Consider the following 23,083-nt stretch of genomic DNA (forward strand, 5'->3'; position numbering starts at 1 on the left):
TTTAATAAAAAAAAACTGTAAAGCAGCTTTACAAATTACAATCTTAAGATAGAAGGGGAAATTATCAACGAAAATGACCCAATAGAAAATAAAAACGATTCATTAAATTATAATACAAATGGAGCGACAAATCCATTAATCATGTACAATTATTCAAGACTTAGGTGCTCGGGAAATAACAAAAATCAACACAGCAATAGTTGCCAATCTATGACATGTATTAGTTCCTGCTGACTTGATTTGGGGATGCATAAATTATCAATATTTCTCACCCCATGCTGCAGAGAGCGCATATCAAGCTTGAGGGCAGCAGTCCAAGAATATCCAACGCACAGGAAGACACTGGTGAACATGTGTATTACAAAACAAGTCTTACCCCCCCACGTGGGATTGATTACATGAATTGTCTGATGCCACTGTACTTTATCAAAGAGCAAAAAAACACCGCCAGTCTTGAGACTTGAAGCCAACTTTAAAGTAGCTGAGACAGAAAGAATCATCATCCTAAAATTTCCATCCAACTGGAATAGCTCTGCCATTTGCAAATGAAATTTTATCTTAAAAAGCACGAATCAGCTGGGTAGAAGTACAAGCAGATTCCTATGTTAGCATGAGCTCAGGAACAATGTGCCACCACAATTTCCATCCTCCCACATTGATAGATGGGCAATAGTAAAAGTATTTTCTCTTCCCTCACTCCAGCTTTTTATATTCAACTACGGCATCATATGTTTCAATACTATAAGAACTCTCAGCAAAACACCTACAATAATATATGGTATTAACTTCTGCCATTCCACCGTTCGCCAAAAATACAAGTTCTCAATTCCCAGTAGATTTAAAAAAAAACTAGAGAAAACTATAATAAAGATAGTTCGATCATGTCTTCACTTCTCCAAATAACAATAACAACTAGAAGAGTCATTTGAAACAAACAAGACAAGGCCAGTTGATTAGGTGGAATGTGCCATCTTCTTATTGCTTCTTGAAGAGTGATCTTGCACTTGCTTATAGTTCATATTTATTCCATACAATCTGCATGAAGAAAAATTTCCTCATCTAGATAGCCCCAAACAGAGAAGGTGTCACTTAAAATGCTGCCTGGAAGTAAAAACTTCCTCAAGCAGCAAATGTTGTCTTTTCAGTCATCTTCGCTCATGGGACACATAATATTGTCACTACATAACATGAAATCTTCTCTAATATACCTCTGATACCTAGACCTACTAATATTGGGGGAGGGGGAACTGATATTGAATATAAAGCTCCAAGGGAATTGACAAGTAGAAGTACACAAATCAGAATATTAAGCCAATGATTTGAAATGTAAAAATAAGGTGACAAGCAACATAACAACAAACAAATTACATATGCCCACTGTAGTAGAAATGACAGGATATTGAAAAAGCAGTCAAAATAGAAGCTTCATAGACTCATAACAGCAATAGGCCTTGTCCCTATGCAAGATCGACTACATGGATTGCATGATATTATTGTGCTCTATCATCAACTAAGTTTTTAAGAATATTATTAATTAAAAAATCTCATTTAACAACTTTCACAAGTGCTCTCTTTGGTTTTCCTTAACCTCTCTTTACAAGGCTTACTCCTTACCAATGCTTCACATAACCTTTTCTATACATGTCCAAACCATTTCAAACAATTTTCTATCATTTTCCCCATAATAGGTGTCATACCCACTTTTTCTCGTATATGCTTATTTCATATTTTATCCTTTCAAGTATGCCCACACATCTCTTTCAACATTCTTATCTCTATTACTCCAACTTTATGTCCTATTATCTCTTTAAAGCCCAACATTTACTACCATATAATATGACCAGTCTTATAGCAGTTTGATGAAATTTTGCCTCTAAGTTTATTAAGTACCTTTTGGTCACAAATAACTCCTTTAGCCTTTTTTTACTAACACTATCCAACTTATATCCTATGCGCAACATCCCCATTATAACAACAACAGCAGCATCATAATATGTCAAATTGGATTATATTCTAGATTTATAAAAGACTTAAGCACCTTAGTTCATGCCAAAAGATGCCAGCTTTATCTTGCAAGAAAGGACGGAGAGGTGATATAAACCTCTCTTCAACAACAAACTGTCCAGAAGCAACTTTTTCCTCCAGCCATGCAAGATACTGTAAGGCTGCCACATGAACAATGACAGCTGGATCTGGGTCACCAAGAACAGCTTGTAGTTCCCTCCGTATCCATGGCTCAATCTTTTGCAGTGTTTTCTCTCTTAACAAACTATTTCTTGATTTAATCTGAACATTTCAATAATAAAAACTAAAACACATTAATGTAAAAGAGAAGAGAAGTGCTTTCTGTTGTATCTGAGAGAGAGAGAGAGAGAGAGAGAAGAGAAGTAGTTGTGCATGTTTTATAATAACACAAAAGTTAAAGCCGTCATCCAAGACAAACTCTTTTAACTAAGGAAAAAAATTAATTTCATATAGAGGCAAAAGTGGAAATATAAGGAGCAATAGATGGGGGCAAAAAAGCCAGCACAATGAACAAATTCATGAAAAAAAAATTCTGATATTCTGATTACAACATAGAAAGACACTTCAACATGTAAAATATGAATTATTGAAAAAGTTTCTGTAACTGATGAAAGAGAAGCATTCAGAAAGTTGTGTAAATAATAGATCAATAGTAGTGAATGTAAAAATTAAAGAACAACTGAATCTTCATTATTTCCACTAAACATAACGTACCTGATCAAGATGGCTAGAGGTTAAAGGAACTGCCTTCAACTGCTTCTTATATATGCTGTAAGTAAAAGCAATTATAATGGATGAAAAGAATTACATTAGCAAAACCTTGGAGTCAAGTTATTTACAGAAGAAAAAAGAGACAGTAACTGAAAATATAGTTAGGCTTACAGAATCATAGATTTATAATGCGTAAGTCCAAAGTTTATGTACCTTGCACGCCAATCAAGTTTCCTTTGAGAAATAGCTTCGGTACTCGCATGTCCAGGACGTCCAAATGACCGCCGCCATAGCAGTGCCTTAGTTCGCCTTTCATCTAAAGCAGCTCTTGTTCTATGAAGAAGTCTAAATATGATCGCATAAAAAACATACTGAAACGTGTGTACTATGCATAAAGACCCAAAAACATTTTTACCAGGAAAAGAAGCCTGAGAAACAAGATAACTGTTCAACCAAACAGTTTCATCGGCTTCAGTTTGTTCAGTAAAATCATTATACAAATAATCTCTGACAGCACGTTCATTGATTCCATTCAATGAAAGATGAAAGCAAAAATCTAGAACATGCTAGCCACCAAATTTAATAATTAACCTCAATAAAAGGACCTTGTTTTCCTCGACAGTATACAATCCCAAAGATCAGAAATAACCTTTCCGTCCCTTTTATTAATTTCTCGATAACCAAACCAGGAGGGAAATGCTAACAAGAAAAATAATGAAAAGCAAAGTCGAAGAAGAATGAACTCACCTAGAGGCATTTACACGGCTTGCACTAATTTCTTGATGAGAATTTTGGGTTAAATCATCAAAGGGTAACACCTCCTTCTAGAACTCTCTGGAGGAAAGACTGAGCTTACAGAACCAAGACTTGAAGTTTGCATTACAGAGGGGACACCTTCTTTTCAAGCCACTCCATTTCCGAATGCAATCGATGCAGTAGGCGTGCATACACACGGAGAGGATTGCAGCTTCCTTGTAATGATCTTCAAGGTTTTTGAAACATATCGGACAAGCATGTCCCTGAATTGAAGGCCAAATTACTTTCCTCACTAGCTTCTCCTGCTCCCACCTCCGCCGCGTCATTCGCTGGCGATTCAATTCCATGACAGAACCATTCAATCACCGTTCACCGATAGAAGCTAGAAACTTTGATCTCCGAAGAACGAAGCAGGAGGCAGTTCAAGGGCCCTAATAAGGGTGGACCGGTCGAGGCGGTACACCCTTCACAGAGGCACGTGCGGTTCTTACTAACGATGTCAACTTTTAATCCTTACATTTTCAAGCCGATTCACATATATTTAAAAAAAAATATCAAGTAATATTTATTTTTATTATTATTATTAAATAATAATATAATTATATTAAGTATTTTCAACCGATTCACATATATTAAAAAAATAATATCAAGTAATATTTATTTTTATTTTTATTTTTAAATAATAATATAATTATATTAAATATTTTTATACTAATTAAAAAAGAGTAAAATTTAAAAAATGATTTAATTATTATAAATTATCTTAAATTTTAGATAAAAAATTACTTTTAAAAAACATCTTATAAATCCCACAGGTAGCATAGTTTAGCAAGAATATTAGTTTTAGCAAGGGAATGAAGTTTAAGATTAGAACTATAATCACTTAAATATGTGTTTTAAATTTGAGCTTCTATTAATTAAAAATGTGTTTAAAACCGTGATGGTTCTTGCTGCAAACCAAACATGCCCTTTCAGTAATTATTAATATTAATTGTTTTTTAGCCAAAAATTATTAATATTAATTGTTAATTATTACCATCACTACTAATTGTTTTTTGAAGTAATTAATAATGATAACAATATTATAATAATAATGATTTATTTTTATTTTCATCTTACGTGGGCGAACGAAAAAACGAATTGGGGTTTTCAAAAAAGGAGCGCGTCAGGCTCGGGGCCTCTTTGTCTTTCACATCAGTGTCTAGTCTCAGAAGCACTCAATCTTTCTGCTCACATCTGTTAATCATGGAAGTTCCGAAGGATCAAATCGCTACCCTTCTCGAGAATGGCCTCTGCGGCTCTGCTCAAATGCTCGTAATTTCCTATTCCGCATCTGAATTTGGGTTATAAAATAAAGAATCGTTGTTTTTCATTTCAGTGATAGTCTAATTCCCAATTTTCGTCTGGACAGGGTTGTTTTCTTGTTTCGTCACCCACTGTTAATGCTGAAACCAACCTACACCTCAAAGCCGAGAGCCAGGTTCTGGAAATTTTAATTTTTTTAACATAATTTCCTCCTTGTTTATTTTATTTTCTTTGCATTGCGCTGAAATTTCCCATCTCCAAGAGTTTGTTAAAGTTGGTAATTTCCTTCTTTTGCAGGCGCTTCTAGGTGATTCATTGTTCCGCGAAAGGGAGTTTCGCAGAGCCATTGTAAGTGATCCCTCCTGAAATGGGTTTGTTTATTTGGATATTGAAGTCTTTTTAACTCTTCTGTTGATGAGCAGCACAACTACAAGCAAGCTTTGCAATACTACAAGATGATTCCTAAACAAAACCCTCCGTCATCTCGGAGTTCACTGTCCTCAAACAGGTCGTCTTCTCCAAATTCTTATGGTGTATCAGCAATCAATGAAAATGAGGTGTAGTAACTTACTTCCCTTTGTTTTTAGTTGATCTTAGTTTGACTACCCCTGTAAAACTTAGAAATTATCGCATGTCCAAATTATTATTTTTTTCTTTCTCTCGATATAATAGGTGAAGTTCAAAATTGCATCATGTCACTATTCCCTGAATGAAAATAAGGCAGCTCTTGTCGAGGTTTGTATGTTCTCATTCTATCTTCCATTCTCTTTGGGGAGGGATTCAAGATTGCGATGAAATACTATAAATGGTTTTGCTTTGTATATTTGTTCACTTATACGGCCCGTTTTATGATGGGAAACATGTTACGCCATTACAAAGTATAATTTATAATACATTCCTATTTTGTTACCATTTCGTTCATATTTCACTAATTATTTGTCGCTTGCACACTACAGATGGAAGGAATTCCAAGCAAAGCCAGAAATTTGCAGATGAATTTATTATTGGCGAAGCTTTATCGAAATTCTAGACATAATCGAGCTGCTCTTGCAATTTACAAAGAATGTCTAAGGTTTGTCAAGCGAAATTCTCTAAACTAAATTGATTGCTTGTTTCATTTGTTGATAGTACCAAATACATCATGAGCTCACTCATGGAACTGACTTATAATTTTTTAGTTCTGCCTATTCCACAAGCTTTTTTTTTTTTAATATGTATAATATTATTGACTTTTAAAATCAAACTTCCTTATGGATTTCTTTCTGACAGACTTTGTCCTTTCATAATTGAGGCTATCACAGCTTTAGCAGAAATGGGATCTACTGCAAAGGATATTATTTCATTGTTTCCTCAGGTTTGTTGATAAAATCAGGGGAAAAAATTTAATGCAGGCTGACCCCCAGCTAAGGATTCATTTAATTACTGCATCTCTTCCTCTTCTTAGGTCAATTAGGTACTCAAGAACAGAGTATTATCTTTTTAGGCTTTATCCTATATAATGCTGTCTTTATGTGCTAACAGCACTACTTTTTTTATCAGCTAATTATTTGTGAATTCAGATGTAGTCATACAATAGTGGACTTTTACATCATTTGCATTATCAAAGATACTCTACTCCTAAAAACAGAAACCTTTTACATTATGATCTAGTTATGTTGATCATTTGCCTTTTCTTCCGCCACTTTGGGTCTGCTCTCACCTGCTGCATGTCTCTCTGTTTTACTACATGACTCTCTCTAATTTGATAGGTTCATTTCCTTTATGAATGTGAATTTATCGATTTTCTCTCTTCTGTCAATGTAATCATCTCTTCTTAATATTCATGCAAGTTGATTTGGTCTAAGAGACAAGTTTGTGGGCATTCTGAAATATTCTGCCCCTTAAAAATACCTAAATGAGATTGTAAAATTCATTCTTTAGAATTTCTTGAAATACAGATAACTTGTATCATAATAGCATTTATATGTTGTCTTGGTCAAGCTTACTTGTTTAAAAAATAAATTGTAGTTCAAATATTTTCCAATATTGTAACATAATAATTGATGTCTAATCATTTAATGTCAGAATCCAAATAGAAGTGGGAGAGCTCAATATGATAATCTTGAATCATGCCGTTGGCTTCAGGTAAGTTGGACATGAGATAGTAAAAATTCTCTGTTGCCACTTTATTGCAAGTCAATCCTAATTTGCATGGTCAATATATTCCATGAATTCCTCCAGAGGTGACTCTACCTGAATTGTTACGGACTGAATTAATAAAGATTGATGTTTATGGGAATATTTTTGGTGGTTAAACAATAGACCTAGAGTGTACTGAGCTGAACATGTTGATCTCACAAACAGCACATCAAGATGAAGGAGCAACACTAACCCAAGGATCACAAATCGGCCATAGCAGCATAGCGCTCAAAACAACATCTCAGCAGCATAGAAAGTTGAGAAAATTGAAGCCAGTAGACACTAGACACACACTAGCATTGGAGAAGCCAGCACTCCCACAAATTCCTCTAATCTTGTTCACACTCTCTCCCCAGTGGGTTCTTCTCCAATCCTGACTGCCATTTCCAAGTAACTTTCAACTCCCCCCTACCTCAGCTTAATGAGGCATTCATTATCTTGAATTTCTTTCTTCCTCACCTCCACTTCCACCTTTCTTAATTCTTCTAGAATATAATCTTTGTTTTCCAGATCCATCCTTTCCCTTTCTTCCATTCTTCATCATCATGCTCCTTCAGTGAGTTTTAATGTGGCTGGCAGCTGTTGGCCCATGAGAATGTGACCCTATATAACAGTCTTGTTATCTAACGTTAATGCATGGCCATAAAGATAGGCTAGGAAAACAAAATTGTAGTTTGATGGTGCAGTCACATTTCTTTTTCTCTTAAATGCGACATCATCTGTAAATCTGATAGTTTCCTCTTTCCTTATAGCGCTATGTTGAGGCTCAGTGTTGCATGGCTTCAAATGACTACAAAGGTGAGTTAGCTATTATATTTTATATGGAGTCTCTTAGTTCCATGCCTTTTTCCTCAAAAGTTGAAGGATCTCATTACTGGTGAAATTCATGTGATCTAAGGGTGTAGTGAGTTTGCTTGCACAGAGAGATTACACCAATTACTTTACAATCTGCCACCATAAGTTGTTCTTTGTCTATGTCACCGTAAATGCTGTCTTTTCTTCCTGAGAGCCTTGAAATTAGCACAGCTTTGTACATTAGATATTCTGCCCGCAAATTCTCATTGTGCCATTGAAGAGGGTCACTCACTCCTAATGCTACTTCAAAACATGACCAACAACAACAACTAGCCTTATTTCACTAGGTGGGGTTGGCTAACTTTGGAATAAGACCAAAAGGGAAAACAAAAAAGAAAGAAAGATAGGTGGGATATGGATTTGATGAAATAATAAATAAGTAAACAAAGGGTGTTGTAAATTGTTGTGTCAAGTTACTTGTTATGTATGTGACCCCTTATATATTTCAGTCCTGTACAAAATTTGAATTGAAGAAAGATGCTGTTATTTAAAATTGTTTGCACTCTTCTGAGATATGTGTTTGATGCATACAGTTTTATCCATTCTAAATTTTGGCAGGTGGCTTGGAACTATTTGAGGATCTTTTGCAACGTTTCCCTAACAATATACACTTGCTACTTGAGATTGCGAAGGTTATATTTGCTACATTGGGTTAAAGCCTGTGAAAATTGCCTAAAATTTATGGTTGTTGCTTTGTGTTCATTGGCAGCTTAATTGCAAATATCTGTCTTTTTCAGGAGCAAAAGACTTTTGACTTATTAAGTCGACAGCGGAATTGCTTTATTTAAATATTTCTTTTTTCTATATTATAATCTTGTTCTAGATGGTCTAATTTCCTAGTTTCTTTAGAGACTTTTGGTTACAGAATCATCATATTTTTCTACTTTTGTCTAGGGAAACACTTCTAGATATGTCGTTAGAAACTTGAAAATTAGATGGTATTGATGATAGCAGCATGATTTTGAGAAAATCACTAACTGTTTCATGAATAATTTTTGAGAAAAAAATTTGACTTCTGGGAGCTTAAGAAAGTACTCTTCTATGTGTGTGCAATTAAGGGAAAATAAAATAATTGGAAATATGTTCTTTGATCTGTCCTTAGAAAATATGCAGAACCACTTTTATGCAGTCTACTGTCTGCCTAAACATTCTGCACTTTTTTCTTAATGCTTCTCTTTTGGTTGAAATTTTTTATGTCAATACTATTTCTGGATTTGGGTACCTCTCATTGTATCTTTGCTCAGTGATTTATGCTTTACCCTGCTTCTCTTGTTATAGTAGCAGTTGTATAAATGGCCGTAGTCACGAGGGTAAGGTCAACAAGGAGACAAGAAATATGTTATTGTTCTATTATACTAATTGTCTTTCTGTAACAATGTTGTTTTCAGTTTTAATAGTCTGATTATGTGCTTTCTGTCCTGTACCTATCTATTTACTATTTTTTATTTGGTTCAGCTGGGCTATTAACTCTAAAATATTATGTGTTATTATGTCATATACTTTTGAGACGTCCTAACAAGTTACCAGACCTTACAACTTCAGCTTTTCAACATTTATCACAGAAAAAAGTTGCTTTTCTCCCACATCTTGAAAGAATAGATGTTCACTTATAATCTGTTAATAGATTGTTTATTATATTTTTTTTCCCTTTTATATGTATTTGAAGTACAGCCAGGAATATTACGTACCTAGTTCTGCGATTTCTTATTTGGATTGAAAATGAGAACTTCAATACTAGGTTTTTGAGTTTCTGTCTTGTGACAGATGCCCTTTCTGTTCTCTTTGTTCTAGTTGGAAATGTTAAGCCATGAAATTTTGAATTTCAATTATTGTTTATCTTTCCTCAAATAGTGCTCTTTCTAAAAAGATGTCATTTTGTTGTCCATTGGTGTAGCAATTCTTGCAGAGACCAAAATCAATTAGTTCTTTTTGGTTGATTTGTGAAAAATAGTATCCAACAGGGATGCTGCATGTCTCTCTAAGGTTACCTCTTACCAGTATTACATTGTCATGTCATAATGCCAAGACTAGCTGATTTGGCAAGTCAAGCAGTGAATAAAGTGAGACCTTACCGGAATATTTGTTGAAGGAATGTACTCATGCAAATCTATGTACATATCCATTTGTCATGTGTATGAGTTACTGAAGGTTGATGCTTTGAATCATATTATTATTTAGAAATTGTGTATAATATATTGGAAATCCTTTTCACAAGTTGTCTGACTGTCAGAGACCGTATACCCCCTTATTATTTCTATTGTACATCTAGTTCCTTGAATTGATTGCTTGGCAGTCTATTATGGATTCTGATGTATATTGTAAACTTGCAAATGAAGGTCGAAGCTATCATTGGGAAGAATGAAGAGGCCATCATGAATTTTGAGAAGGTATGTGAAGTTGTTGTCCATGATGTTGACACATCATTATTGAAATTTCTCTTCCGACCAACCCACACCATATGCTTATGTGATAATTTGGTGATAACAGGCTCGGTCAATTGATCCATACATTATAACATACATGGATGAGTATGCAATTCTTTTAAAGTTGAAATCTGATCATTCAAAGCTGAACAAGTTAGTGCATGATTTGTTAAATATTGATCCTGCAAGACCAGAGGTTTTTGTAGCTCTATCTGTTCTGTGGGAAAGGAAAGATGAGAGAAGAGCACTATCTTATGCCGAGCAGGTTATGACTTATTTATTTTCGTAAAAAAAAAAAAAAAAAGAAGCAGGGTGGGTTGTATTCCTCTATCATAGTATTGCTTACAATATGAGTGATTATTTTGCGAACAGAGCATTCGAATCAATGAAAGGCACATACCAGGATATATAATGAAGGTATAAATATAACTATTGTGTCAGATGAAATGTGGTTCTATCTGATTAATGTGTTTGTAGCGGCTTATTACATCATTTTGCAATTTGTTCTGACATGTTGAATTTATTCAGGGAAATTTATTATTGAATATGAAACGGCCAGAAGCAGCTGTGGTTGCCTTTAGGGGTGCTCAAGAATTGAGACCTGACATTCGCTCATATCAAGGTTTATTTTATTATGGGAAACATGGATAGTTGCATGATCTGTATCTAAAATCTGCAAGAGAATGAAAGCCCTAAACTTTTCTGTCATGAATCTAAATTAAACTTTCAGGTTTGGTTCATACTTATTTGGCTCTCTCTAAAATTAAAGAGGCTTTGTATGCTTCAAGAGAAGCAATGAAAGCAATGCCTCAATCTGCAAAGGCTTTAAAACTCGTTGGTGATGTACATGCAAGTAATTCTAGTGGCAGAGAAAAGGTAAACATGTGGGGATAAGTATCTGCAGAATACTTTGTTTCTAAAGTTTCCTTATGTGTTAAACATCATGCATCTTTTTTTAACAAAATATCATGCATACTTCAAACAGGCAAAAAAGTTCTATGAGTCGGCATTAAGGCTGGAACCAGGTTACCTGGGAGCTGCCCTAGCTTTAGCTGAGCTCCATGTTATTGAAGGCCGGAATGGAGATGCTGTGTCTCTACTTGAGCGATATCTGAAAGACTGGGCTGATGACTCCCTTCATGTAAAACTAGCTCAAGTTTTTGCTGCTACTAATATGCTGCAGGACGCTTTGTTACATTATCAGGCTGCATTAAGGTTGATCACCTCCTTTTGTCTTAATGCCTGCACAATTTTGGCATTTTTCCTTGCAAGCTATGTAGAGTAAATTATATTGACTTGACTTCCTTTTATGTCAGCAGTATAATACCCACGATCTTGCATTTGATATATTGAAAGAACCTTATTATGTGCTTTCTGTCAATGTAGATAGCTTTGTGCACTGGGCGCCATCTTTTCAGAGCATGATAACATTATTTCCTCTCATTTTCCAAAAGCAGTCTTACCTTTTTTTCTTGCATTATTTATTGTCCTTATGATGAATGCTGCTTGTCTGTTAAGATGACAAAGCCAAAGTGATGCTTAGTTGTTAGTGAAGCCCCCACGAGACTGATTTTATTTTTGATTTGATAATAAGAAAAACTAGGTAATTTCATGTTTGGAGGGAACAAATCTTGTGCAGAAAATTGACTTTACTGATGGGAAGTAAATACTGGGAAGATTTTTCCTATTCATTTCATGGGTCGGGTTAGAAACGGGTTGGGTATTAGATGCAATATGTTTCATTGGCTATTGCATTTTACTCTAGCTAGAATTGGTATTATAACAAGGTTTCTTTATTTGCAGGAGTATGCATGATGTGTTTCTGTGCTCATGAATTTTCCCTATTTGCAATAATAAGTTCTAACTGCTAGCATGCATTGCAGGTTAAATCCACAGAACGAGGCAGCAAAACGCGGGTTAGAGCGTTTAGAGAAGCAGATGAAGGTTTGCTCTTTATCATCAATCACTACCTACCTTTCTCATTGTCCTCCACCTATTCATGCACCTTTTTACATGCTTGATTATGGCAGGGAGTGGATCCAGATGCACCTGAAGAAGATGATGACAATGATGTTGAAGATGCTGATGGAGACCAAGAAGAAACTGAACTCTTGTGATATTATTAGTGGCAAAATTTCTGATAATATGAAGTGCTTCTGCTGGTAGTTTATTGTGACTGGCATTAGCAGTAGGGTGAAAATTACCATGGTGGCCAAGAAGCTCTGTTTGTCTTTGGGCAGCAAGAGTTCACATCAGGAAGCTATAATTTGCAATCACTGCCAACTGGGGCACATAATGATAATGTACGTTATGAATTTGGAATGAGGGACGTAGCGGATGAAATTCCTCGTCGAGACTGGACAGTAGGAACCGGACCTGGGAGGAGAATCAAGTTCCAACTGAGCGGGCCATATATGACTCCTAGCTGGTAGCTTTTGCGATCTCCATTGTACATTTTCTTTGTTCACGCTTTTATGCTTGTAATAGCTATGCTTTGGTTAGAAATTTCTTGACAGCCACCTTCACTTCCTGTATCAGTATACTTCACTTGCAAAACATTTGTCCTTGCTTATGCTTCAGGCTAGGCCTAATGCTTATGTCAAGGAGGGGGGAAGTCCTTGCTCATCTGTCTAATGGCTGTGCACTTTCATAGATCTTGCTTTGATTGATGTTGAAAGTTACTTTATTTTAATAATATATATTTAATCTAATTTAATTATGCATCATTGTCTTTCATAATTCATTTTCTTCTAATGTCATACTAATATTTAGAAATTCATTTCAATTATGCTGATCATTCCTTTGTTTTGAAAATATTCACTAACGTACACATTGCACATATCTCTTTTAACTTATTGTTTTTGTTCAAAGAAATCAAATTTTCACACATACTAAAAGTTTACTTCTTTCTGAACATAGAAATAAATGGTTAAGCTCGTTTTATACATTTTGGGCAAAAACTTAATTTACTGATAAGCAGAAAATTGGAAAAAATTACAACATAAGCATGTGACAGTCAACAAAATGTTCAACTAAATATGATATTAGATCTAATTTAATTAAATATCAAAAGAAGTTAACGTAATTCACTCATTTATTTCCTAGAAAATCTAGTTATATCGGATGTTGTCTTCCCATCTCTCATCAACAAAATTCTTTTATGGATAGACAAGAATAAAATTCATTGCCTATCTAACGAACTGATAAACGGAGGAAAACAAAATGCTAACATATACACAGTAAAAGGGCTGTGGTTGTTTAAGTTGAATTCATTGATTCAAATATGTACAAGTTGAACTCTTCCACATTTTCTGAAATTCATTGGCATCATTGACCACTCAAAACACTTCGCTATACATGAAAAGGCTTCCTAGGGGTATGTGCTCGATTTTCCATTGATTGCAATCTCTGCTTGAGATGAAAGACTTCAACCTGCAAAGCAGAAAAGAAGATTTTAACGTTAATTTTTTTGTCAAGATCAAGAAAGTACATAATATCAATTATGCAAATCGTATGAACATGCATAGTCATTTGTCAATTAACGTTAAGAGAAGATTTTAAACTTCATTTTTTTCCCACTTTTTCCGGGGCACATGCTTTACCATCAATATTTTACCTGTAATTGGAATGCCCTGGCTCTTTCTCCTGCGAGAACTCCTCTTGTTGAATGTAACTCCTACAGCAAATTTTCAAATCAACCAACAGCACCTTGTATCAAGTATGCAAATTGAAGTCAAATGATGCAGCATATACCTTCTGGGTATCATCCAAAACAGCCTTGAGGAAAGCCACATCATGTTCAAGCCTTACATTGTCAGAATGGACAATGTTTGATAGGCTATTAGCCTCTTCTTGGGCTAACTCTACACTAGCTAGTTTCTCCCTCAGCAATTCCATCTCCTTTGCTGTGTCAGCCAATTTTTTTTCCATCTCTTGCCTACTTTTAAGAACAGATGCTATGCTTTTCTCTGCAGCTTCTCGGCTTGCCAGTGCCGCTGCCAATTGTCCCTCGAGAATCCCATTTTTCCTTATGAGTGCAGCCATTTTAGTTTCATAGTATTGATAGATATTTGAAACGGACGATGGTTCTGCTTTACTGATTTCTGGGAATGACACATCATCACTTTCTATCACTAGATTTCCATATCCTAGGTTTTGTTGTTGGTACTGTGACTCCTCTACACTGATCTTGGCTCCGCTTGTGTTCATCTGATTTCCGGTATCATTTTGATTGATTCTGCGATCTGTTGCCTGATACATAAAAGTTTGCAATTTCTTACACATTTCTTCATATATGTTGGCATCAATTGAGGGTAAGAATAAGGATTGGAATAGCAATAAATGTTCCATGTTTACTACAGCTTGAAACATTCTGGACATTACATTATATGGTTCAGACTTCTCACCGTCCAAAAGAATATAATGATAATTTTAACCGTGATAAAGGTGAACCGGCTCATCAAAATGAACCGTGAAAAAGGTCACACAAAATATGTCTCAAATATAATTAGGCATATGGATTTGGAACCACATAACCAAAATGAACCATGAAAAAAATCCCATAAAATGCCTCAAATATAGCTAGGCATAGTAATTTGGAACTACATAACCAAAGTCTCAAAACACGTGGTCTAGGGATTAAGACACCACAGACTGAAACAAGGGGAAAACTCTACAGGATATTTATAAGGGGAATGGCCAAGGAGCATTTATTATGTCGCTTTGAAAAAGTATTTGTAAGCTAGTTTTCTGGGTGTCCAAGAAGTGTTGTATATTAAAATGATATGAAATTGAGACTTCTCACCCTTACCTGAGGGAAGCAACCATCCACTTCTGCAGTCTTGTCTATCCTGACATCTGTGTCGTAATCTTCTTCATTATCAAATTGCCTGCGAAGAGACACGTTACTAGATAGAGAATTGGAATCTGCAAGCAGAGACTCTGACAAAGATTTCCTTCCAGAACCATGTTCAATAACAGAAGCTAGATTTTGTCTAGCAACAGAGTTAACTAATCGCTGTGAAGGATCACTAGGTTGAGGGGGCAATGCAGCAGTTGATGAATGCTTGTCAAATATTATAGAACCAGGACCTTTAGTGGGAGTGCTATGTCTTCCAAGACCTGGTTCATTTTTTTCAATTATCAACACTTCCACCTGTTCAAGTTCATAAGGAAAAATGTCGGAAGTTTTAACTGTAACCAACTCACAAAACAACTTATAAGACTTTTTGTCAGACCTGATTCGATGGCTCCTTTTTGAATCCACCAAATGCAACAAGAAAGTCCTTTTCCTTATGTTGCACAAGTACGAGGCTAAAACCCTGGCCATACAAAAGATCTTAGAAACATGTTTGGATAATATAGTTACAAGAAAGCATATATTGTCAAGCATGCTTACCACATCTTGTAAGGGAAAGCGCAAGGAGGGTAGGTCTCAAAATGACAAAAAAGATTTATGTATATGTTGGACTCAGTGCAGAATCAAGGCATAATATAACATCAGGTCATTAGTAGCGAGCTACACATTCTAGCATTTGTAAAATTTAAAGTTTATCAGATGACAGGATCAATAAAAATTCATTTAGAACAAAGCCAGAGATTTCATCAACAAGATTAAACACGTCCAATCAAAGCCCAAACTTCATCACTAGTCCAGATGGGGCTTCAAAAATGAAGAATTATTTTCTCCCTGCTCAGCGCAAAAGTTTTAATTGCAGATGGCCAAATAGATTACATTGAAGAAAATACTCAAAATAGCTTTTAATTAATTACAGTAAATGAAGAAAAAGGAAATAACTCACCTTGTTGGTAGTGATTGAAGACTGAGGTAATGTGTTTGCCACAGACCATTCCACTTTTATAATATCAAATATTAGAGTCTCTGTATGTCCTAAAAAATGAATCAAGGAACTGAGATTGCTCTTTTCAAAGAACAAAATTTTTTAAGTGATTGTTGAGCAGGTATAAACATAAAATAAAACATTTAATTAATAGTTTCAGTACATACTGCAGCTCAATCCATAAATAAGCGTGAACCTTAAGTGAACTTAAAATCTACTTCATGGACATTAAATTAATATAGAGATCGTTTTCACCTAGTTCTATTTACAAATTCACAAGGAGCCATGGAAAGTTGATGCATGGTTTCTATGCTATTTTCAAAATTCTCTTTTCATATTTCTCTTTTTCCCATTCTGTTTCCTCCAAAAATAAGTATCCTTGCTCCAGTGCTCAAGAGAAGCTTCTTCATGTTCTAGCTGACAAGGATTAGATGACACGCCCTGATTTCAAATGTTGCCTTAAGTTCTAAAACACCAAGTCTCAAACTCCATACTTTTAAAGTCTTAAATCTAATACAATGACTTGAAAATATGTAAATATAAATCTTAAAAAAAAAAAGTTAACGTTCATGCAATATTTGCTTTTCCAAAATTGAAAAAAAGTGGTTATAAAAACGTACTCTTTTTCTTACTTCCACCCCCTGTAATGTACCACTTAGTACCACAAAGAACACTGCAGCAGCCAGCCCGAGGTGAAGGGTGGAATCCTCTTATCTTCATTCTTGACCATGCCATCTGAGGAACAGATCCTTTCATCAAATTATGTAGGTAATGAAGATTTGAATTGTTCCAATGATAAATTAATCAGTTTCACTAAATAGAATTGCAGTAAGGACTTAGTAAAACCAAAAGCTTATGCACCGTTTCAAAGTCAAGTGAGTATAAATCATTTAAGGTCCTGGATTTTGATGCTCCTCCAAATATGAAAAGAATCTTATCATCATAAAGTGCAGCCACATGGTTTGATCTTGGAGAAGGTCCAGTCCCCCTGAAAGTAATAAAATAATTCAGCAGGGATGAGGAACACTGAGATCCCAAATTTCACAAGCATGTTAAAATTTATAACATGATTTGTCATTAGTTAACCACATTGGAGTCCAGCCTTTTCAATATTTCATCTACTTACGTGCAGTGAAGTGGTAGCCATGTCAAGGACTTGAGATCAAACATATGCAGGTCATTCAGTTTCCTCCTTTTGGCATCTTCACCACCAAATAATATCAATACTGCGCTTGCCCTAAGAACAGTGTGCCCACTGCGAGCAACCTATATGTAGGACACAATATTTAGTCATTACAGCCAAATTACATTATATAGAGTTCTGTGCGTCAACTTCAACATAGAGGCTTGAATTGAAGAAAACAAAGGGCGCTGCATAGAGTTCTGTGCATCATTACAGATTTTATTCCCATATTTTTCTTGTTCAGTTGTCCGTGCTGATTACTTCCTGACATTGGACCTTATCAGATGTAATATGAGAATTGCACCCTTCTCGTGGATTATTGGCATCATATATTAATATACTTGAGCAAATTATATAATCCAGAAGCACACTCCCAATAAGTAGGATCATTATAAAAGACAATGCCACTGATCTAGTTATACCACAAGGACGATTTTGCTTTTAATGAAGTGAAAATTCCTACCGGTATGTCTCCTTTTGCTTCAACATGTGACCAGCACTCTGTCTCTGTATCAAATGCCCACACTAAAAACACCAAAGAAATTAATTAAATCAATTTGACAGTATAAATCAGAAAAAAGCTATTATATGTGTGAAGGACATGCAGATGAACCTGAAATTCTGTCACTTCCTGGTTCTGTTTTCCCTCCAATCAGAAGCGCCTTTTCCCCCCAGGAAACCTGTTCACGCCAAGATTTTATAAGTACAAACTTAGCAACCTCGATTATTTTATGCATTTTCCTTTGTGTTGCTCAATAATTTGACATTGACCCTTTAATTCTTTTTCATTTGACTTCTGGACTTGGCATCATGTGATATTGGCAGTCATGCAATGAATTTATCAAAATTTAAGATTTGATGAATACCTGTATTTTAATTAACTTTCCCACCAATTATCTCATTGTTGGAACTATTTAAACACCTCACAAAGCCCACCAGTTAGTTACAAGCTCTGCCTAATATGTATAGTTCCAATAACAGCACATTCTTAGTTTTCAGCACTTACTGGAGAATATTGTACATGAGCCCATGAGCACATATAGATGGGCAGTTTTTCAACTTTCATGGGAAGTTCACCTTCTCAACTTTTCAATGACAGACAAGATGCTCCATGTGCAGTACAATGAAGCAATATCAAATGTGAAACACCAAGATTATAGCAAACAGGATAGCTATGATAGGGCATAACAACGCAAACCAGATACCAATATGCTGAATGTTTTATGCTAATAGGATATATTATAGTACCAAGCTGTGACCCTTGCATGCTGGAATCTTTAGTGGCAGACTGCTAGGTGACAAGTAAAGCTTTGATGATGCTGTGGTCCAGGAAAATCTATCAAAACTCAGTACCTGTATCACAAAGAAATGTATCCAAATCAGAGTTTGCAAGATGAACAAACAAAAGAATCAGTTAATATTAATTTTCGTTCTCATTTTGAGATAAAAAAACAATCTCTTCATCAAGATAAACAGTTAATATTAATCAAGAAAAGGCTTTCAAAAGTTTGTTATCAAGTTTCCAAAAAAAAAAAAACGATGGCTTGTGAAGGTAAGCTTTCAAAGACCCAATTGATTGGTGCTGAACTGTACCAAAAGATATCCACCAGATAGGTGTTTACAGTAGTACTTGTTAGCCAAAACTTAAAAAACTATACTTATGGTTTCTCCATCCAAGAAATGTTTTTTCACCTGCACGTCATCCAACAATCCATTACCAGATTCACCACCAACCACTATCATCTTATTCCCAACGACAGCTGCTGCATGCTGCTCATAATGAATAACACATCAGACTTTCACCATCTCTGCTATTCTGGGAGAATTTTCACACTACTGCTCTTGGCATAAGAACCCAGGAACAAAAATAAAATGAAATAGGAATCATGAAATTATCTACATTGGATCTAGGAGTGGGCTTATTCCCTGAGATTGACAACACCATCCAATGTTCTGAGTTGCTTGGCGTACAATTACTAATCTCAGGCACAGCAGATGAACGTTGGCCATCAGGTTCATCAGGATGACCATCTGTCCCAGCAACTCCCTCAGCCTGAAAAAGAATATGAATTTAGTAGCACTATATATACGGGATTTAATACAACACGGACAAGGTGACACAACATAATATACGGTGTTTAAATGCAATTTTAAGTGCCGTCTCCTGTTTAATTGAGTCTCAAATACATATTGAACATTGAAGGTTCCAATTTTTTTTCCCAGTATTGCATCGGTACTTTATAAGTACACATAACGGAGTAAACCTTCAAGGAATGAGTATGTGAAGCTTACATTGGAGTTGCCATTTCGCTTGAGCTGCCTTATAGGACTTCTAGTTCCCTGAGGATTGTCGGAAAGCTGGACCTTTAATCTGAGGCAACAACGTAATGAAAAAACAACAATATAACCTCACCAACTTGCTGTGCTTTCGTCTCAATTCCAAATTTGTGTACACAAGAAAATCTAATAGCTGAGATGCCTCTTTCATTTGCGCATACGAAAAAAACAAAACAAACAAACGGAGTTTAAATTTAAAATACAAAGAAAATAGGAAGGAATGATTCACCTCCCAAGTTTCATGCGCCGACGAGAGAACCCAAACATCTTCAAGAATCAGCCAAACACTGAATGAACAAGAAACAAAATGAGGGGCCAAAAAAAGCCCTAATAATTAAACTCCACAAAGGTAATCCAGAAAGAGCTCATCATTGAAAAGAGCAACAATGATGAAGCAACCGTAAAGTGGACAAAGTACGAAAAAGGAAATATTGTCTGAATGTGTGCGGAGAAAGCTTCACCTGAAGCAGCTCTGAATTCCAGAAAAAGAGAAACAAAAGATACACCCGTTTAATTGCTAAGAAAGCTGACGAAAGAGAAAGGTGAAGCATTAAACGACGCCGAACCGAAAACACTTGGCTCAGGCCTGGGGAGCAACGAGCATGGCAGTGGAAAAGCCTCACTTTACGATGAGTTATTATTGGCATGAGCTGGAAGGGGTAAAGCATAGAGAGAGAGAGAGAGAGAGCATACGAAACATAGTACAGACACAAGCCAAGGACACGCACGTTAGCGCTTAATAGAAGTTTTGTCTTCTTGTGTTGTTGTATGAGCGCTGTGAGGTCATTGCATGCATAAATTGATTGATTCTAGATTACGACCGTTATGATTAGATAAAAAAAGCTTGAAGAAAATCAGCATCTGAGAAGCAGGGACGTATTTACGTTGGGTATAGAGGGGGCAATTGCCCCGCTAGAAAAATAAACATTTACCTAAACTTTAGTTAAAATTATAATTGGCCCCATAAAAAAATTAATTGTCGCACCACATTCTCTTTAAAATTATCTAGCATACATATTTAAAAACATTATTTATTCTTATATTTATTATAAAACTAAATTTATGATGCAAATCACATTAATATATATTTTTAAAATTATCATATATTTTATTTATATATTATTTGAATCAATATTTAGAATTATATTTTTCTTCAAGAGAAATTAATATTTATATTTAGTATAAATTTTGCCCTCTCTAATAAAATTTTCTAGACCCATCACTGGAACATAGGTTCTTGTCTAATCCAATGGGTCTAATGCTCCAGTAAAAAAATGTAGTAAAACGGTTCGCACAGGAATTTTTTTTGAGAAAATTATTTTAAAGTTTCACTTAACACAATTAATCACTCTTCGATTTATTAATGATTGAGTTTATAAGAATGACAACACAATTAATTGTTTGGACCTAAAACAAAGCATCAGTCCAGAATCACGAAGAGGAATGAAAATTGAAATGATGGAGCCAAATAAAAATAAGGTTCCACTCATGTCCAGAAGGAATAGTACTACACACATACTCAACGTAACTCTTAAAACTTGAAACGATTGGATGTTGGAGACTATTGAATGCATATGAGATTGTTATCTGATATGCCATGAATCTAACATGATTGTGCTTAATAATTATGGATATTTTGCAAACAAGCTTTGAATTTTTTGGGGACAACAATTCAAGGCATACAATTATAAAAAAGACCCAACCAACACAATCGAGAGACAAAAAAACATAGACAAAATACATAGAAATTATATCAAAATTAGAGCTAGTAATTTAGACCTAGCCTGAACCCATTTAAAAAAAGTTAAGGCCATGCTTGATTATATAAATTTTTTAAGAGGGTGGAACACTTTAAATTCGATCCAAATAAATTCAGCTCAAATTGATCTTGATCCAAATAAGTTCAATTACTGAAATTTATAGCTCTATATGTATATAGAGTTAGTAATTTTGTTTGAGCCTGACATGTCAGCCTGAATCCAACCAAAAAAAGTTTGGGTTGAGCTTAGTCATATGAATTTTTTAAGAAAATATGATACTTTGAGTCCGGCTTAAATTGAACCCGACCTGAATAAATCCAACTCTCTCGAATCATCGGCTATAGCCAAAATTAGTCTCAATTTTACTTTTCCAAATCATTTACCTTGTGATCCATAATTAGACTTAGGTTTATTTTTAGTTTACAAGTTATAATCATTGTAACTTTGTACTTTGTTTTTCATTAATCAAAAACATCATTTATGGCAATTTTTTTACATTTTGACATCCGAATGAACTCAAGTGAGAGAGCTCAAGGACTCTATATTCATCTTTAAAACTTTGTGTATCTAACACACCTAATTTTTGTTGTTCAAACACAACATTTAGCTTGTAAAAAATAATTATATTAAATGAGATTTGTATGTAATTCTCCCTTTTTTTTGGTAGGCAATTCACACAGAATAATAACAACTACTCTGTCTATAAATATTACCTCAATCTCCAAATACAATAAAAAAATATAATCAATTTTGTGTGAACTGGCTGCAGGAAAAAAATTAATTCACACAGTTTAAGAAAGTTAGTTAAGTATAATAATTGTGCTAGAAATTTAAAAAAATGGACTAAATTATCTCTATAATTAATTAAACAAATGTTTTCAATGACAATAAACATTGACTGTGTGAGAGATAATTTGAAAAAAAAAAATGTTACAGGTGCTCTTTAAAATTTGTAGTTTTGCTTATAAAGAAAAACAAAAAGATACATGGTAGTTTCTCTTATCTTTAAAATGAGTTTCTTTATCATAATTTATAAGATATTTTTAAAAAGATTTGACTTACGTAATATGAGATATCTTGACCAAAAAAAAAAGATTTTAGTAATGAATTTTTCCAATATTCACTGAACATGATTAGCGACGTCCAAATATGTCTAGAGGAATATTAAAATGGCCTGATATTTTTTTTATATATATTCAAAAAAAATAATCACAAATTCTTATAGTTTCATTAAATCTTACTTTAGTTTTCGTAGTATTTTTTTATATTTTCAATCCATATAATTTCAACAAGATTGAGTGGCATTTGTTACTAAGATCTTTATAGTTTTAATATTTTTAGATTTTTTAATCTCAATAAGAATTGAAAATACTAAAAAATATCACAATAACTAAAAACAAAATTTGATAAAATTATAAGAATTAATGACTATGGACCTGCTTGTTTTTTGTTTTTAATTTTTTTAGTTTTTGAAAATAGAAAAATTTGAAAACTTATTTGGATAAATGTTTTTCACTTAATTGTTTCCAAAAATTATTTTTATTTTTTTAAAAAAGCTATTTTTCTTATATTTAAAAATATATTAAATTTAATTATTAAAAATTAAAATTACCTTCACTATTTTTTATTATTAATCACTACCATTAATTATCCATAACAATAACTATCAATCCATTTTTAATTATCAAATAATTTTTTAATTGATATAAC

The 23,083-nt window shown here is 34.3% G+C and overlaps 3 protein-coding genes across 4 annotated transcripts; 1 reads left to right on the forward strand and 2 right to left on the reverse strand.

Annotated features, from left to right (window-relative positions):
• LOC129308821 (uncharacterized) lies at positions 1–3,940 on the reverse strand. The gene is given in 5 exon segments (XM_054950210.1): positions 1–1,035; positions 2,039–2,286; positions 2,740–2,794; positions 2,950–3,069; positions 3,484–3,940. Coding segments are annotated over 5 exon segments (861 nt in total). The 5' UTR covers positions 3,840–3,940; the 3' UTR covers positions 1–953.
• Positions 3,941–4,648: 708 nt separating this feature from the next.
• On the forward strand, positions 4,649–12,972 carry LOC129309174 (anaphase-promoting complex subunit 7). Of its 2 annotated transcripts, XM_054950582.1 has the most exons (18): positions 4,649–4,806; positions 4,904–4,972; positions 5,095–5,145; positions 5,220–5,354; positions 5,470–5,532; positions 5,754–5,869; positions 6,067–6,151; positions 6,862–6,921; positions 7,728–7,773; positions 8,389–8,462; positions 10,167–10,217; positions 10,318–10,518; positions 10,626–10,670; positions 10,782–10,875; positions 10,984–11,129; positions 11,239–11,468; positions 12,137–12,197; positions 12,284–12,972. In XM_054950582.1, the coding sequence occupies exons 1-18, from the start codon at positions 4,738–4,740 to the stop codon at positions 12,368–12,370; spliced, it is 1,683 nt and encodes a 560-aa protein (XP_054806557.1). In that variant the 5' UTR covers positions 4,649–4,737; the 3' UTR covers positions 12,371–12,972. The 2 variants fall into 2 exon arrangements, with proteins under 2 accessions (XP_054806557.1, XP_054806558.1); XM_054950583.1 differs by lacking the exon at positions 10,318–10,518.
• Positions 12,973–13,507: 535 nt separating this feature from the next.
• LOC129307755 (acyl-CoA-binding domain-containing protein 6) lies at positions 13,508–20,323 on the reverse strand. Its single transcript, XM_054948630.1, has 17 exons — positions 20,075–20,323; positions 19,843–19,900; positions 19,569–19,647; positions 19,177–19,329; positions 18,969–19,046; positions 18,525–18,629; positions 17,890–17,956; positions 17,740–17,801; positions 17,220–17,359; positions 16,955–17,081; positions 16,714–16,828; positions 16,055–16,143; positions 15,491–15,574; positions 15,058–15,408; positions 14,007–14,504; positions 13,870–13,929; positions 13,508–13,685 (listed from the first exon to the last, which is right to left on the reverse strand). The coding sequence occupies exons 2-17, from the start codon at positions 19,878–19,880 to the stop codon at positions 13,605–13,607; spliced, it is 2,127 nt and encodes a 708-aa protein (XP_054804605.1). The 5' UTR covers positions 19,881–19,900; positions 20,075–20,323; the 3' UTR covers positions 13,508–13,604.
• Between the last annotated feature and the right edge of the window lie 2,760 nt (positions 20,324–23,083).

Source organism: Prosopis cineraria, unplaced genomic scaffold, assembly GCF_029017545.1.
Source record: "Prosopis cineraria cultivar Desert tree isolate PC_DT_omini unplaced genomic scaffold, ASM2901754v1 PC4, whole genome shotgun sequence".
Classification (NCBI taxonomy): Eukaryota; Viridiplantae; Streptophyta; class Magnoliopsida; order Fabales; family Fabaceae; genus Prosopis; species Prosopis cineraria.

Excerpts from the sequence above, each read along its gene's own strand:
- LOC129307755 (XM_054948630.1), bottom strand. The coding sequence starts at position 19,880 with ATGTTTGGGTTCTCTCGTCGGCGCATGAAACTTGGGAG. Across the intron at positions 17,802-17,889 it reads AGGAAGTGACAGAATTTCAG|TGTGGGCATTTGATACAGAG; the intron begins GTTCATCTGCAT and ends TGGTGTTTTTAG. Across the intron at positions 15,575-16,054 it reads CTTCAATCACTACCAACAAG|GGTTTTAGCCTCGTACTTGT; the intron begins GTGAGTTATTTC and ends TTGTATGGCCAG.
- LOC129309174 (XM_054950582.1), top strand. The coding sequence starts at position 4,738 with ATGGAAGTTCCGAAGGATCAAATCGCTACCCTTCTCGAGAATGGCCTC. Across the intron at positions 8,463-10,166 it reads TGCTACTTGAGATTGCGAAG|GTCGAAGCTATCATTGGGAA; the intron begins GTTATATTTGCT and ends TTGCAAATGAAG. Across the intron at positions 11,469-12,136 it reads CATTATCAGGCTGCATTAAG|GTTAAATCCACAGAACGAGG; the intron begins GTTGATCACCTC and ends CATGCATTGCAG.